This window comes from Pituophis catenifer, unplaced genomic scaffold, assembly GCF_029215685.1.
Source record: "Pituophis catenifer annectens isolate HBS135680 unplaced genomic scaffold, rPitCat1.0.hap2 SCAF_3, whole genome shotgun sequence".
Lineage (NCBI taxonomy): Eukaryota > Metazoa > Chordata > Lepidosauria > Squamata > Colubridae > Pituophis > Pituophis catenifer.
This window is the reverse complement of record NW_027256883.1, coordinates 52,821,852-52,840,168: the sequence shown is the minus strand read 5'-3', so window position 1 is coordinate 52,840,168 and position 18,317 is coordinate 52,821,852. Positions and strand designations below refer to the sequence as shown.

General features: G+C 35.1%; 1 protein-coding gene across 3 annotated transcripts in view; it reads right to left on the bottom strand.

Annotated features, from left to right (window-relative positions):
* PTPRM (protein tyrosine phosphatase receptor type M) overlaps positions 1-18,317 on the bottom strand; it is a 480,156-nt gene that overhangs the window by 100,115 nt on the left and 361,724 nt on the right. The window contains exons 16-18 of one of the 3 annotated variants that reach the window (XM_070940620.1): positions 5,060-5,211; positions 3,396-3,470; positions 2,551-2,577 (exon numbers count right to left, since the gene is read on the bottom strand). In XM_070940620.1, coding sequence (XP_070796721.1) covers positions 2,551-2,577; positions 3,396-3,470; positions 5,060-5,211 — 254 coding nt within the window. The remainder of the gene's footprint in view (positions 1-2,550; positions 2,578-3,395; positions 3,471-5,059; positions 5,212-18,317) is intronic. The other 2 variants (XM_070940622.1, XM_070940621.1) reach the window with 2 other exon arrangements.

Genomic DNA, 18,317 nt, shown 5'->3' with positions numbered 1-18,317 from the left:
ATACAGTAAAAGTAAACTGTTTACATCATTATCACTTTCTTGGACTTTGGTTGGCATGTGTCTGCTACTGTTACTGAAGGTTTTTTTTAAAACGTAAAATCTTTTTTCACATCTATAATTTAATGACAATAAAAAGCAGTTTAATTGTTTACCTTGGCCTGATATTGCAGTCACTTAGTTTCCATGAAAAACACTATCCATGAATTGCTACTTCAAACAGATGTGTAATTATAGTCAAGTTCTTGCACAGGAAAAATTGCATGTTAATAATCATTTTAATGTAACAGAAGGGAAAATTATTAAATACAGGGGCAGTGATTTAAATCTGATTTAAATGTATTTCATTTTCCCCGTTATTTTTTTAAATGGGTCATCTACCGACCTATTCAAATACTGAATGGAGTTCTTTGGTTTGAAAAAGCTTGCATTATTATGAGTTAAACAGAAAATATTTCTCTCAGTAGCTCCTTTGTGACTTAAGAGTCCCACACCGCACACCATCAGGCAATTTTCAACACAAATCAAGACTTTCATTTATTTGGTAGTCATCTGAACAAACCGTGACTTGCTGGGAATACATACAAATATTGAAACTAAATACTTGTTGCAAAAGAAGAAAGAGAGGTACTTTCTTTCCAGGTCCTGTGCTTAATTATTCTCCTAACAATAAATCTTAGCTTGGTATTAGGTGTGTAAAGTAAGCCACAAAGAATTTACAGTTTGGGGGTATAATTAATACATATAAATAAACAGTGATACAGTTCTTTGATATAATTTATTATTATTTTTAGGCATTTAGAAGTGTCTTAGGATAGAAACTGAAATAGTTCTAAAAGGAAAGACCAAAAGTTTCTTTTTAAAAACTTATACAAAATAGTTCTTCATTAATTGGTGCTATAAAAAATATATCTTGACATACACTTTTGTTAAAGAGTTTGCTTAGTAATTTTCTCCTTTCTATTAGAGAAAAAGTAGTTTCTAGCAACTCTAAGGTACATCCAGAAACAAATATATTCAACAATAAAGTATATTCGAATCTTCCATCAAAATCTTATTATTTATTCAGAAGGGGGAACTTCAGACTTTAGATATGTATAGCACCTTTCTGTTTTTAATGAAGCAGCCTACCTTGTTTTAATACTTCTGTGTGAGCTTTGAAAAACTTGAATCTGCTTTAAGATTTTTATACTTTTTAAGTAGAAGTACCCTTTTTCCAGGCTTATGCTGAAAGTTGAAAAGCATGTATGTTTTTGAACGAGTAAGAGATAGATGCTGTTTTTGTGCTAATTAAGAAGCAAACAGAGTTATATGGTTTAACAGTAACAGGTTCTTTTTTGTTTATTGAAAATGTCGTAACATTTACAACTTGCTATAGAAAAGCTACAGTAAAAATCACTGTAAATTTCATTTGCATATCCATTATTGTATTATTGTGATGACTGCAGGTTCCTTACCAGTAATTTATAAGAAACCATTTTCTTTAGATACCAGTTATAATTAAATTTGGTAATTACAATTATATTACAACATTTGTTATACTTTTAAGAGGTGGAGAGTGGGAAATCACAGTTTGAGTGTAGCACAATGAATTTCCTTTACCTTTGTTTATGACAAAAAAAAAGAAAAGAAAAAAAAGAAAATTACTTTTGATTTCAGAAGTTTAAAAACAATTTAGGATATGATTTGACAGATTCCTGTACCAGTGTTTTTAAGACAAAAACATTTCTGTTGGATGGATGGGTTTTAACTCTCCTTTCTCTTTTTTAAAGCCCATGTATACAGTAGTTTTATAGTAGATTCAACAAACTGGAATTTATACGATAAAATTATGCACCAATAAGGACAAGGAAAAAAGAAGCAGCAATTTAAATCCTGGAATGAAATTCTTATTACATGTTATTGAATTGTTTTGCTTGGTTTAGATTTAGATTAGTATAGTAGTAGTACAAAGCACAGCCCATTTTTGTTATTATTTCATGTGCAGTAGCATTTCATGCTGTTTTTGTTATTTTAGCATGGTTAACTCATTTCCCTTCATTCTCTTTTTACTGGACAATCAGTAGTTTTCAACTTCCTAAAAGAAAGGTAAAAAATATGCTTCTTGTCTCAGAATTCTAGTACAGTATTTCCACCTGTATGGGACATGGTACATTTTATGTTATTATTCTGATAATCCCATTTATTTGTGATACACAAATAAAAATAAAGTGGAAAATATTTACTATGCTATAGAGTTCATAAATCATATTTAACACTAATAACACTTTATAGACTAAATTAAAATTATGCTGAAGTTTTGACTACCATACTTGCATTGTTTGATATACCCATTATTTTATAAATATGACCAATAACTAAAACTATTGGCTCCCCCACCCCATCTACTAAATCACCTATGATAATAAAAGCCTGGTATTTGAATGTTAAATGCAGAATAGTTTGCACATTTTGAATAGAATAGAATACACTTGTTTAAGTACAATGTTTCACTACCTAGGTTGAACTTGTATTGTTTCTGCAACAGACATTGATAAAGGGAAATGTTCTCACCTAAAATTGCAGTTGGCACAAATGGATCTGTCATACATCATAAGGTCAATGCAGAAAAGGTAAAAAGAGAAAGAAAAGTAAATAACGAGCAAATGATCCAATTTTCTTTTTGCTCAGAAAGCCATGAGTTATAAGCAATAGAGCTTTTACACTTTGAAAGTATTTTTGGAGAAGTGCGATTGCAACATCTTTATTTGCCCAACTTTTTCAGGGTTCTCCATAAAGAAAAGAAGAAAACAAGTTAATTGCTTTATGAATCACCTTGGTTTAATAAGTGGATTCTTAAATAAATGGTATCTTTTAGGAAGTTCATTCAGAAGCCTGAAAAAGCCATATTGCTTTAGAACAGTTTTCAAGCCAAGTCTGCAGCATTTCTTTAGAGTTACTTTCCAAAGTGTGAAAAACTCTAAGAAGAAATTTGTTATTTCATGCAAATGGTATTTAGCTCTTTTAAAAGGATTATATATGGGAAATCACAAGAATATACTGTAATATTCATATATGTATTTAAACTTTGGTCATGTTCAGTATTTCAGTCTGTACTTAAAAACACTGATAGTGGAGATATGATGGCTAGGTGTGCATAAGAGATACACTCAAGCTTCTTATTCTCTGTGGTAGCCATTATCCTGCTAGACTTCAAGGAAGTCAGTATTCTTCTGATTCTCTCTCTATAGCTGGCTGGGGGATTCTGGGAGTTGAAGTCCACACATCTTAAAGTGACCAAGTTGAGAAACAGTGCTCTATTGAACTTTGCCTGAATTAGGGAAGCAGCGCACAGTTTCTAAATTGTTATAAAAGTAAACTATTTACAGTATTTAAAAACCAATGAAATATTTGGTTACCTGGATAATATGAATTGGGAACAGTTGTACTCAGGGTGTTCGTTTTCATTGTAAATGAAGAGGGTGATGATACAGCTGGAAAGAGAACACTATGCAGTAAATCTAAACAAAAGTATTAGCAAACAATAGCTTATTTGTATTACATCCCTAATCTTGTTAAATCTGATAAGCAAAATGATATTGTGGAAAAAATGTTACGTGAAAAATTAGCAACAGCGCTTCTATAACTTGGCATTATTTAAATATTTGTGTTTTCTTAGATAGATATTGTGTTTCTTTCATTTTCTTGCATGCTTTGTAAGGTGCCTTCTGCAATTAGGAACTCTATGACCCAGTTTGGTATATATATCTTGCCACACCTATCATCTATCATAAAATGGAGATGCAATATGGATTTCTCCTCAATGAAACTGGAAGGAACAGTGTAGGAAAGAATTACAAGCTGCTAAAGGCAACTTTGGGAAAGAACGTAGTCAAAAAATGCTTTAAATTAGGCTACAATCTTATGCCCATTAACTGAATTGAACTGACCTAAACAACTTTTAATATGTATCCTTTTTTGGAATTGTGTGGCTGTTATGTATAGGTTACTGCTGTAGCCATATGATCCAGGAAAAAGAGGGGGTTCCTTTAATTAGTTGCAAACAAGTGCTGTATTCATGCATTTGTGTGTTCCAAGGCATCTTTTTCACAATCTAATATAAAGCATTTCACAGTCCTATCAAACACTTTTGAATCCTCTTCTGTGGAATTATTGCCCTATAGTTTATATGCATTTTATATTTTCACTCATGGATGAATTTTTCCTTTAAAAAAATAGTAATAAAAATACTTTTGTATAGCTTATGTCATGTTCTAAAAGTAGTATAGCAATTAAAGAGTTCACAAGAGGACTCTAATTCATTTCCTGGCATCTTCAGTTGAATAGATTTCAAATAGCAAAGCTGAGATCTGTTTAAAGATTATTGCCGGAGACCTGGGAAATCTGCTGTCAGACAGAATAGATCAGCTTTACCTTAACACGTATTCTTGATGAGTTGGGGAGACATTACTCAGGATCCTATGGAAGCTGCAGTCTCTTACATCTTGGGATTGTACTATTTTGGGAATGTTTGAAATAGTCCATTCTGGCAAGATGGACAAATTGTCTGATCTTGGATAGGGCAGCTTCCTATATACATAGCTTTAATTTTTCTGAGACAAAATATTAAAGCAGTATGGAATCTCATCTTAAATACCATCTTAGACTTAGAAACCTAGATCAATCTGGCTCAAAAACAAATGACAATTTACTGAATTCTCTTATGGTAGGAACTCTGAAATTTGTCAGTTGTGGCTAAAGAGCCACTATTCGCACATATTATGATATTTCTTAAAAATGGCCGCCAAAATATGTAGAATATCAGGCAGCATTGTATAATAAATGAGGAAACTGAATGTAACAAGTACTGCATTGATATCAGTGGTTTTTTGCTTGGAAGCAAGGGAAAGGCAAAAATACAAAATTTTATTTATCAAAGATTCAATTCCATCTTCTTGCTATACGATGTGAAATGTTGCACGGGTGAGAACTTGGAGCCCATGGATTGAGTAACAAGATTTAAGAGCCTTTCACACTTCCCTTTGCTATTTGCTCTGCAGAAATTAAAATGACTTCCACTTACATCTCCCATTTAGATTGTGTGTATCCATGAAAGAGAAAGCTTCATCACAGTTGGTACCTTGTTCAGCATAGCTTTTATCCATTGAGTTCACCATCACTGTCATTTCCTGTCGTGTGTTACTCAATGTCTCCTTTCGCTTTTTGGCCAGTTTTCTTAAGAAAGAAACATTAAGGAAAGGAGATGATGCTTCAATAAGCAAGCATAGAATTCATTATTTTTTATTACATATAATTTATAAATTCACTTCTGTTAAAAAGAACTTCCCCCCAAGATACACACACACAAATCAGCTACAATATTTCCACTGTGAATTCATGAGAAAAGGCAGTACATACAATTAGAGTAACAAAATACACAATTAAAGAGTTATATGTACTATATAGAAATGAAGGAAAAAGAATTGATGCCTGAAAAAGGATTATGTATGCCTGAGCACAAGGTACATCCTTAGGATAGTAGGTTGCCTTTGTGTTATTGACTCCTTGGATTCTAAAACTGGACTAGAAAACCTGTTTGGTTTGCCAATCTGCCTTTGAAGGGCCAGCAGACTGTCGGTCAGTCATTCTAGGAAAGCCCTGATTTGGTAAGTTGATTGCAACAGTGGGCAATTGCATCTAGACTTTGGCTGAGTATAAGCTCTAAGACAACATGTTCAGGTAGTCCTTGACTTACAATCACAATTGAGCCGAAAATGTCTGTTGCTAAGTGATAAATTTGTTCAGTGAGTTTTGTTTCATTTTACGACTTTTCTTGCCACATTTGTTAAGTGAAACACTGCACTTGTTAAATTAGTAACACCATTGTTAAGCGAATCTGGCTTTCCCATTGACTTTGCTTGTCAGGATGTCACAAAAAGTCATCAGATGGCCTTGGGACACTGCAACTTTCATAAATATGAACCAGTTGTCAAGCATCCAAATGTAAATCATGTGAGGATGCTGCAATGGTCATATGTGTGAAAAATGGTCATAAGTCACTTTTTTCAGTGCTGTTGTAACTTTGAACAGTCACTAAATGAACTGTTGTAAGTTGAAGACTACCTGTATTTCAAAGACCTGAGTGTCTGATTTTGGTGTGACTTCTTGAGAGGCATTGCAATCAGTGTAATCTATTTTCTGATTTATTTAATTCAATTTATGGCTGGATGATGCAAAAGTGTATAAACTGCTTATCAGCTTCCCTAGGCCTACAAACAGCAGGTGTAGTAAACACTACACTCACAACATGAGTGTGTTGAAACATAAGGCTAAAGCCATCACAGCCTAGGATACAGATACTAGATATGTCAATAACTGATAATCATTCAGCTTCATTAAGTTCAGGGCAAAAAAACCCCACTGAAATATGGGAAAAGCAGGAAAAAGAAGCAGTGGGTTTAAATAGTTGTTGGTATCAGAGGCAAACTGTATTCTCACAACTGTCTGAGGATAGTCAATGTTCAATAAATAGGCTTAGTTCTAAAATTTCTTATCTAGTTGTGCCATATTATGTGTTTGAGAGACAAGTTTGAGTCTAGTAGCTAAATTAAGCTGCGTGAAGTTGAGGGGCTACGATTTATTGCTGAACCCTGCTTTGGTAGACTGACAGCTAAGGCTGCCAAGATGAGAAAAATCTGTTCAGTTATATTAAGAGAATAATTGGAAGTAAAACAGAACCCCCCCCCCCCGAGCTATATAAAGTCCTTCTTCTACCATATTAAAATTATGATTTTTGTGGAGGAGTTTCTGAAAATTAAAGCATGTTCAATGCTCTGAAGAACCTTGGAGCTGAAGGTTTATTTATTTATAAGATTTATATATCATGTCAATCTGATCAGCTTTTAATGGTATATTTCAGAGCACCAGTAACAATGGGTGGAATGAAATTTTACTGAACACAATGACAGTGCTTCAGGGGAAGACTGTGAGAACTATCAATCAAATGGTATTATACAGATATGTTTGCACAGTTGATAAACTGAATTTCTCTACCTTTCTTACATGGAAAACAGCACTATACATTAGATGCAGAAATAATGATAATCATTAATGCGGATGATTTTGAGAGTGGTTTGGATGCATTTATGGAGGACAGATCTATCAAGTGTTCTCACTCAAGGCTGAATGTCACCTTGATGAGGACAATATACAAGGGAACATTGGTTGGAAAGCTATCAATCAGAATGCCAGAAAGTCTGTTGGCCACTTTGAGAGTCATAATACTGGATTAAGATAGTCTTCAGTTTGATCCAGCTTGTGTTTTTCAGGTCATACTTCCTGTTATCTCAGGTGGAGATTTTCTCACCATCTTCTTTGACCCTTTTAACTGAAGGTTCTGGAATCCAAATATGTTCTCCACCCAAAGCATATATTGTATTTAAGCTGCAGGTTCTTTTTCTCAGCTATGATCCATTGCTTATAAACCAATTTTCCACTTTCTATATTATAAATTTCTGCCCTACAGTAAAATATCCCTCATGTGTCTGGTCAAATATTTCAAGTATGGCTTAAGAGGAAATGTCCTTTTTGTGGCCTTAGTAATTATAGCAAGAATGGAACTTCCACTTTTGTATGAATATATAAAGCAGGATTTAGAATTATTCCTTTTCGTCTATGTAATGGTCATATAATTTTCTTTGGAAAGTTTGAATTTAGGAACAGATCCAGATAAACAAGCTTAGTACATATCAACAGGATATCTGATGCATGTCAGTATACTGAGTATCTTTAAACCACTGTCAGATCAAAAGTGGGGACAACTGACCCAATTTCTTTTTCCCACTCCACACATTTACTGAATGAGGAAAGTTTAGTTGCCTGTATTATTATGAAACTGAAAAGCCAATAACATTCCCCCAATATTCCATGTTCTTTCAGAGTTCTCTATCTATTATGTTTTGACCTTTCAAAGATGCTTCTCTCAAAAGGTCCTGGTCATTTTTAGTATGAAGCTTCATATAGTTCAAGATAGCTTATTATATTGTACAGTCTCTATAGTCAGAGTAACTCAAAAATGACAAAAATAATGAAAGGTTTCAAGGTCATTTTATGATTGACAAGACCAATTACTAGACTGTTAAAAATAAAAAACTTATTATTTTGGCATCTAAATTTGCTATTCTTGTTTAAAACAACAACACAGAAATCACGAGATGTAATTTTTATGTATTATATATAATTTTTTTTAAAACATGTTCTCATCAAATACAAAAAGTGCAGAACGGTTGAACTGAAAACACCTTGAAGATATTTATACCTTTTAGAAAATACAAAAAAATGTGTGCTGCTTTAAAAGTCAGGGAACTATGGGTTGGGTTGTGAATTTGCATTCATTGTTATTTGAATTCACTTCAACTCTTTACCCAAGTGACTTATGACTTACCCAACGGGTCTGGTGGCTCAGCAGACTGATAGCATTGTGATTAACACCAGCTGTCTGCAATTACTGTAAATTCGAATCTCACCAGGCTCAAGGTTGACTCAGCCTTCCATCCTTTCTAAGGTAGGTAAATTGAGGACACAGTTTGTGGGGGCAATAAGCTGACTTTGTATAAATATACAAAAGTATGAAGGCTATTGCTTAACACATTATAAGCCGCCCTGAGTCTCCGGAGAAGGGCGGCATATAAATCAAATTAAAAAATAAATAAATAAGTAAACATAAATTTAACCCCTGCAACAGAGTTACTTTCAGCTGCCCCTTTCAAAAGTTAAGGTATATAATTTGGACAGAAACTGAATCTAGTGGTATAATCATATAGATGGAAGCATTAATTTGAATGATACTAGTTTACTCTTCAACTGAATGATGATGTAAGACTATTACATTTCCTCTCTCTATTTTTTCTGCTACTTAATTGAGGTATATAACAGCTTTATATATTATACCAGAATAATATCTACAGTTGCTCTATGAGCTCATAACATTTAATTCCAAGTTATAAATCAGTAAGCACACTCTTGATGATGCTGCACCATAGAAATAAAAATCTATCTAATATAAAAAAGAAGAAAATATTATTTCAAGAGTGCATTCTTCCTATTAGAGGAGAATTTCTCCCCTTATTTAAAAATCTTATCTGATATTTAATAAACTTTCCAGTCTATATTTTTGGGATATCACAAAGCATAGTAAATAGTAAATATATGGGCAATACTGAGGTCGACTTTGGGACTACTGAGTTAATATATGACAACTGATAATACAGACATGATATTTTCCATATAGTCATATTCTAGTAACATCATCTTGAGACTAATTATCACTTGAGGAAGGAAAATACTAAAAATTAAAGAGTCCCTGTCATATTCAAGTCAAGCTTTTAGTTGCAGAGCCTGAAACATGAATAGAGTAATGAGCTGCCAATGTCAATTCCTTTCAAAACTTCCATAAAGTTAAACAGTAGATCTTTTAAAGCTAGTTCAAATACAGCCAGGAGGGCTTTCCTATAAAGACCAAAGCCCATTGAAGATCCTCACTTCAATCAAGAACTCAAGACACTGTAACACGTATTGTGATAATATTTCAGTATTCAGGATTAGAGTACAGGCAATCCTTGAGTATGACAGCAGTTGGAACTAGGACTGCTGTTGCTAAGTGATGCAGTCATAAAACGCAATGACATGTGACTGCATCACTTAGTGATAGCAATCCAGGCAGTCCCAGATGTCAAGACATGCAGGTCATTAAGTAGGAAGCAGCAGGATTTCTAAGAAAGGAACAAGGATGCTGCAGGGGGAGAGGGAAGGCCGTCCTGGTACAGGCTGTGCACAAGTTAACAAGGGGTGTGTGTACTGCAGTATGGCACAAGCAGAGGGAGGGTACAGAAGGAAGCATGATTTGTATGTGACCATGACTCAGAAAGAAGGGTGCAGGATGTATGAGAGTACAGAAAGGTCTGAGAAGGAAGGTACATGGTGTGCATGAACACTGGGACAGTACAGGCAGATGTGTGTGGTGTGTGAGTGGAAGAAGCCTTGGAAAGGAGAGTGTGGGATGCATGCAGAGACATGGAGGTCCAGGAAGGTGTGTGTGCAGTGTGTGTGAATGCATGGAGGCCTAGGAAAGGGGGTGCAAGGTGCATGTGAGACGGTTGTGTGTGAATGAAGGGAGAAAGGAGAGCATGGTGAGTTTGAATGGGCGCAAGCAAAGACAGGCATGGGAGAGATTTACCGAATGAGTTGAGACCTTACCTCCCAAGTTCCCAATTGACATTACTTGTGAGAAGCTGCTTGTTGGAAGCCAGGAGGGAAGGTCACAAATGGTGATCATGTGACCTCAGGACACTGAAGATGGTCGTAAGTGTGGTTGGTTGCCCGTGCCCAAATTTTGTTCACACGACAACAAGGGCACTGCAACAACCAGAACTTTGAAGACTGGTTGCGAGTCCTTCCTTCAGCATCAAATTTGAATGTTGCTGAACGAATGATTGTAATTTGAGGACTATCTGCAATATCTTTTAAAGCGTCACCACAACTAAATATTTTCAGGTTAGGTTAATGTATAACTTTCCAATAGGTAGCTTTTAAAAATAAACATTTCCAAAATCTTGGTGCTGATCTTTGATTTAATCAGGAAGAAAGAAGAAAAAGTTCCTCTGAACTTTTTTTTAAAAATGTATTTGTCCATGTCCAAAAATACACTGGAAAAAAGGTGCCTATTCCCCAGCTACAGTAGATTTGACATACAATTTTTATCAGCAAACTAATTGCTAATCAGCTTCAAGTCAGTTTCACAATCACTGTTAAAAGCCAGCTAGTTTGATTTTCGCAGCTTATTAGGGTTGCCTAGCACTTCATATCTGATTTCAAAAGGCTGCTTTAGAATGAAATATAACACTGCCTGAAACAGCAATTTCCAAATTACTTTGGAGGGATGGAGAAAGGAAACAGCCTTATGTGGAAGTGCCCTGATACAAATATCAATGCATTTGCTTGTTATCAGATAGTTAAATGTGCAAATGCTGTGTAACAAATATAGTTTTTTGGGGGTGGAGCTACAGAGTAGTATTCGCTCATCTATATGCAGTGAACTAGATACTGAATTAAAGGAGATTGATTCCTAAATAATGTTTGGAACAAATGGTTTTCAAAGAAGAACAATATTATTTTGCTGCAACAATGATGAAATCGGTTTGGGAAGTACCACAGTATTTTTTAATATTTTTTTTTAATTAAGTTTTCCTATGCGTATAAAAATAGAAAGTATGTTATCTTTTACTGTGCCCCATTTTAGCATTTTCGATAATAAATGCAGTTTCTAAATGTAACATAATGCACTTGGGAAAAAGATCCAAGAATTCAAACTTGCTTGGGATAAACACGTTTATCATCCGACAAAATAAAAAAAAAGTAAAATAAATAAAGTAACAAATCAAAATTAATGAATAAAAAAGAAAGACAGACAGAAAGACAGAGAGAGAGAGAGAAAGAAAGACAACAACAACAACAACAACAAAAACAAATGAATAAAACTCCCCCACAAAGGACAGACTCCATGGACCACTGGGTCTTTTTCTGTCTTCAGTTTTCTATGTTTCTAAGAACTTTTGTCTTAAGATAGAACTTGGGGAAGACTACACAGGAATAGGTTTCATAGTAATTCTTAGTATTTCCACTTACACTGAATTAATATTTGCTACAAAACAATAATTTTAGGGATAGAAAATAATGCCAGTGAATTATATTATTCAAAAATATTAAGAAGCAGAATCTTGCTATAATAGAAGTGGTTGCAAACTCATAAGTCTTATGAAAACGTCTCACAGTTAATACAATAATCAAGAAATCTCAGAGTACTGTCATGGTTCAAATCAATATACAAGGTCCAAAAAAGTGTGTCAGACAAAATGAGCAAAAGAAGCGGATATACACTGTATGTAAATTATGACTGCAGATTACAGACAAAAGACTAAACCTTCAGTTCATGATGTGTTTACGATAGCAACTCTCATAACTTAAAAGACCACAAAGCAATCAGCCTGCTGGCAGCATGAGAAAAATCATTTAACTAGCTTTCAGCCAACACTAGGCTTGACATACCATATGTAGCAGTCATCCTATTGCTCTTGGTACATTCTGTCTCCAAAGCAAACAGCTTAATATCCAACTGGCAATGTATGTCTTGCCATCATTTGTATTTGCATAGAGCACGAGAAATGGGGAGAGAGCCTCCAGGTCTTTCTATTCCTTTTTCCTAAACTTTAGGATTCAAACAAGTGCTTTGAATGGTGCTTTGGAGCACTCAGGATAGTAACATGGATCCTGTGTACAATTTCTTAAAGCAGCTATATCTTTTCAGGGATTGCACAGTTGCCCTCTGCCGTTGCAGGTCAAGCCTGAGAATAATTATGTACGGTTGAAGGAGTTATACAGAATTTCTACATGCTTCAAAGTACTTTTTTTTGCATTCAAATCCAAAGCACTGAACTATACTGCTGGCACACTACTGTTTTATTGCTGCTGCCCTGAGAACTTAGTTGGACAAGCAGGCATAAATTAAACTCCATGCTATTTAGCTACTTAGGTTTGATGACACACACTTAATTACAGGTTATCCTCGACTTACAACCACAATTGGGACCAGAATTTCTGTTGTTAAGGAAGATGGCTGTTAAGTGAGTTGTGCCCAATCTTTTTTGCCATGATTGTTGAGTGAAATTTGTTAAGAGAATCACATGATCATTAAGTGCATCCAGCTTGCCCCATTGACTTTGCTTGTTGGAAGCCAACTGAGGAGGTCACATGACTCTGGGATACTGCAACATTGTCAAGCACCCTATTTCTGATCACATGACCTTGGAGATGCTGCAATGTTCATAAGGGCAAAGACAGATCATAAGTCACTTTTTTCAGTTCTGTTGTAGCTTTGAATGGTCGTTAAATGAACGGTTGTAAGTCAAGGCCTACCTGTAGCATTCTCAAATAAACACTTCTGGGATTATTGCTCTTTCATACCAACCCAATAATGACCAGTGGAATAAGATGCAATGGGAAACGGAAAGAGGAATTGTCTCAAAAAGATCAGGCATAGTACATGTCTACCTCTCCCTTCCCTCTCTAGCTATTTCTCTCCTACTTTATCCTAGCTCCCCTGGAAAAAGCCCGAGATAACACCAGTGAAAGAGAAATCAAATCAAATCAAAATCAGCCACAGACATAACATGACCCAATTGATACAGGAAGTTAGTTTCCAATAATAACTATATAGCAAGCAACCATGTTGTATAAAACAGCCCTGAGAAAAATGTCTCAATGTTCCAGATACTACCATAGCCTCACAAAACAAAACTGTGTAGTGGTTAATCTATTGTTTATTCAAAGCCACTGGCAGAAGTTAATAGACAGTTATAAACTAATTGAGTGTGTCTGTGTTATCTCCTCATTCATCTCACTTTTTCAATTTAGCTTTGTTAGTGTTCCATATGGTGCAGCGTTCCTGCTGCTTGGATCAGCCACGCTCCACAAAAATGCCCTGCTAACAACAGGAAGCTAATAGTTGAACGGTTCCTCTAAATTTGTTTGACAAAGCTGACATTTAACACACCATGTCACATTGTCAGTAATCTGCAATTTACCCGTAGGCAGCCAGTGGATGCTCATTTTATTTACCTCTCATATTTAAGAGCATAATTAATAAGAAGAGCCTTGGTACTACAGTGGTTTAAAGCACCCTGTTATTAACACAGCTGCCTGCAATTTACTGCTGGTTCGAATCTCTCCAAGGCTCAAGGTTGACTCAGCCTTCCATCCTTTCTAAGGTAGGTTAAATGAGGACCCAGTTTGTGGGGGCAATAAAGCTGACTTTGTATAAATATACAAAAGTATGAAGGCTATTGCTTAACGCACTGTAAGCCGCCCTGAGTCTCCGGAGAAGGGCGGCATATAAATCAAATTAAAAAAAAAAAAAAAATATTCCATTCTGAAACAAAAATGAGAATTTGACAAAGATTGTAATTTAAATTGTCCATTATAGCACGTGCTATAATAAAACATTTGCTATATGCATCATTGTGAAAATGATATCTATAGCTGTAATCTAATCTTTTAGATTTAATAACACAAACCAAATTCTGCTGTAAGTTTAATGAGTTAAAAAGGACAAATCCTTCTATTATTTTGTTCTTTGAACTCTTTAAAGATTCCATTCAATATTATATATTATTGAGAGAGGTTATCTAAATCATTATCATTCTAATTGGGTGCAATTTGCAAAGAGCCACAATTAAAGCAATATACGTGCAATTTGTTACAGTACCATAAAAATGATAAGAAAATAGAGCTTTACATAATAAATTTAAAAACAACTCACTAAAATGGTTGCTTTACTAGGATAAACATTTTGCTCTCATGAAAGTGGAAATGGGAAGAAAATAAAACAAATTCTTTATTATGGATAATAATTCACAGTTTACAACTTAATCAACACGCTCTACATGGGGCTACCCTTGAAGAGTGTTCGGAGACTACAGTTGGTCCAGAATGCAGCTGCACGAGCTATCGTGGGTGCACCTAGATGCACCCACATTACACCAATTCTCCGCGAGCTGCACTGGCTCCCTATTGGTCTCCGGGCACAATTCAAGGTGTTGGTTATTATCTTTAAAGCCCTACATGGCTCAGGGCCAGGCTATCTTCGAGACCGCCTTCTACCGCATAGCTCCCAGTGACTGGTAAGATCCCACAGAGTTGGTCTCCTCCGGGTCCCCTCAGCTAAACAATGCCAGCTGGCGTGCCTGCGGGGGAGGGCCTTCTCTGTGGCTGCCCCAGCTCTCTGGAACCAGTTACCTCCTGAGGTCCGGACTACCCCCCACCCTATTGGCCTTCCGGAAAGCGGTGAAGACCTGGCTTTTCCGGCAGGCCTGGGGCCATTGATCTCGCTGTTCAATCTTGCGAGATCCGGCCATGGATGGTGTGCATGTGTTTTTAATGTTTTTAAAATGCTTTTATAATGTTTTTTTTTTAAAAAAATGTTCATTTTTGTATTATTTTTATTGTAAACCACCCAGAGTCCCTTGGGAGTTGGGCGGCATAGAAATATGATTAATTAAATTAAATTAATTAATCAATGGTGATTAAGTGTTATCAGCTGAAATAAATACATTTATTATGAAACCAAGTAATTTCATAACAAGAATTGACACAATAAATGCTTATTTATTTATTTATTTATTTATTTATTTATTTATTTATTTATTTATTTATTTATTTATTTATTTAAATGGTTAGTATTATTGGGTAAAACCTCTTGCATGATATAAAACCAGATACATCTTATTCAGAAAGTTAGGGAATTTACAGGTTTCTAATTATCTTGTGTTTTTGTACCAGCTACATACATATTCAGGATAGATTTCAAGGCAAACAAGAGCTTTTCCACTGCAAATTACATTTTAAATCATATAATGCATCCCCCCCACCTTAAACAGCACAATTTGTCCCCATGCCTTAATTCTGGTACAAATCATAATGAAGTACTGTTGTGTTTTACCAATCAGTTTGTGCTGGCTTGAATGACAGATAGAAGAGTTCTCTATTTCCTTACTTAGCAACCTCAAATTGTAACTCCAATCACACTGCGGATAATGCAACATAGTTTAATGAAAAACAATATCTAGAATTAAATATATTTCCCCACTCTGCTGAGCCCGCAAGAAGCAATTCAAGCCTACAATAATTCCAATGAGTCCAGATTTCTGTCTGCTAGGTATATTTATACAAACGAAGAGGTCCATCCAAAATCAAGTAACAAAAGAGCTATATAGCTAAACTACAGTAGTATAGTAGTAAACTACCTTTTGAAAAAAACAAATGATTACTTAGATCTTTGTTTTAAACTGATTTGAACTAGATTTCTGGCTTCATAACTGATAACTGGGTAACTGATTAAAGTTGTTATTATATAGAATAGCTCTAGGCAAATACATGGCTTATTACACATGGAAGACCTTCTGGGTAAAAATCTCTCCTCCTCACATCCCACACCCCCCAGGCATGTTGTGTTACGTACAGGAAGAGATCTGAAACAGAGAGAAAGAATTAAATTTTGGGAATAGCCTATAAAAATTTTTTGAGTTCCTCTGAAGACACACCTCCAGAGAATACAGATTTGGCAAAGAGATTGCTCTTTCTCTCATCATAATCTCATGCTACTCATGCGGAGTTACTGTTACTTGGCTAGCTGTTCATTAAACTTCATTAGTTTGTTAGAAGTTAAAACCATCCCTCTCCTAGAAAAATGAAATATTTTAGGATATACTAAAAAGGCAGAATATTTACCCCTAAAAGGGAGGCAGAAACTCATTCTTTGTCAATGGGTCATTAAGGCCTCAGCATCCCATCTGCAACACAAAGGACCCATCCAGCAACAGAAACTCCCCACATGGCACCTGGGAAGATTACATCAGCCAGCAAAGTTAGCTATGACCTGACAGCAACCAATCAGGATACTCTTCCTGTGCCCCAGGAAGTTCAAAGCCAGAGAGGGTATAAAACCCAGGGACTCTTAGCATCTTTTCCCTTTTTCTGCTCAGGAACTCAAACCATGTGATCCTGTCCATTATTAAACCATCTTTCCAAGCAGTCTCCCCTTTTCCAGTGTCTTTTTCCCCACTTGGAACTGAACCCAGAAGGACATTTCTTCCAACAAGTTATATTACTAACTTCAGACCATTTCAGATATGTTGCGTGAGATTCTCCAAGGAAGATTGCTCTTCCAAGAATGATCTCACCAGCCTGAACTTCTAGAAGAGAAAGTAGCTCCTTTACTAATATAAAAAGCCATCTTGACTGGCCTCAGACTACAACCTAAACCAGAAGAAAAAAGGGATGGGAAATTAAAGGCAACCAAGAAATTTAGCACAGCTCTTTCATAATTTTTACAATGACCAGAGCATTCTTCAGGCATTCAGCTGAGTACATGAGATCTTGAGAATGGACAAAGGACTAGCTACATATTGTACTTGAATGCAAGTATATTTCCTTATGAACCAAAACCCTAATAAAGCAAGAAACCCTGTACACTTAATTGTACATTTTATTTGAAATGAACTTGTGGTAACTATCTTTGGATTTCTTGGCTGACTCTCAAGGGCTGAGAGATCAGAAGATGGGACTTCATCACTTTCAAGCTTTCACACATTCAAGTGATTAGCTGAATAGAGCTGAAAGAATTTCTGTTATCCTAAATCACTGAGAAAAATAAGCATTTTCTAAAATATTGTTTTAATAATTTGCACTCTGGATTCCTAAAAATCATCCAACTAATTAATTGATTGATTTTTTTTACAACCAAAGACCAAAGGTATGCATGTTTAGTTCTGTTTCAAGGATATCAAGCTTTATAGTAATACAGACTTCATCTGGAAGGAAACCAGAGCTGAAGTAATTCAGCTGAATCTGGAATTATGTGAAAATAAAGTAAATATTTTTTTTGTTGGTGTTTTCATATTCTTCTCCAAATTTACCAAAGGTAAATGTCAACCTATGGAATATTTCCATGTCAAAATATCCCTGGTTGAGTAAAAAAGAAACTTTCCCATAATAATGATGAATTGGATCAAATAGACAAAAATTAAAAGTAGAATAGTTCTTAAATAACCTTCAAAAACTATGCTTTGGAGAAGTGTGTGGTTACTGACACTGTGGAAAATGGCACAAAGATAATGATGTAGAGCTCTTTTCCCTTGTATGTGTAAGAAATATCTCTACTGTACAGAAGTGTGTGAGTAATTTGTGTATGTAATTTAAAAAGCTTTATACTGCAAGTTCCCCCACATATTAGAAGTTACTTAGCAAGCTTTATGAATTGCTTCATTATATTGTAATCACTCTTGTTAGCCTTTTATTTATATTTCTACATATAACAATCAAAGAAAATAGTATAAACTCTCTTCTAAATAGAATAAAAATAATAGCTGTGAGTAGAAGTAATGGTCTCACAGTCATATTCTTAAAAGATGGTCACTTGTTTGGTTTGTCCAAGATACTGAATAGAAATGTCCTTAAATATTTGTATCTGTCTGCTACCCTTCTTGATGTCTCTGCCAAATCAAGGGGACTTGGAGGGGTCTATCTTTCTCCTGGTTACCATTTTATCCTGGTTTGAGTCTAACGTTTTTGAATCCTAAAGAATCTATTGGCTCCTGGCTGAATATCAGGTGGAAATCCTATCAATGAAATAATATCTTCTGACTTGGAAATTTTTATTAAAGAATTTATAAATAATATATAGAGAAAGACTTTGTCTCAGTTTGTGTAGCTAATGTTTTTTTAAAAAAAAA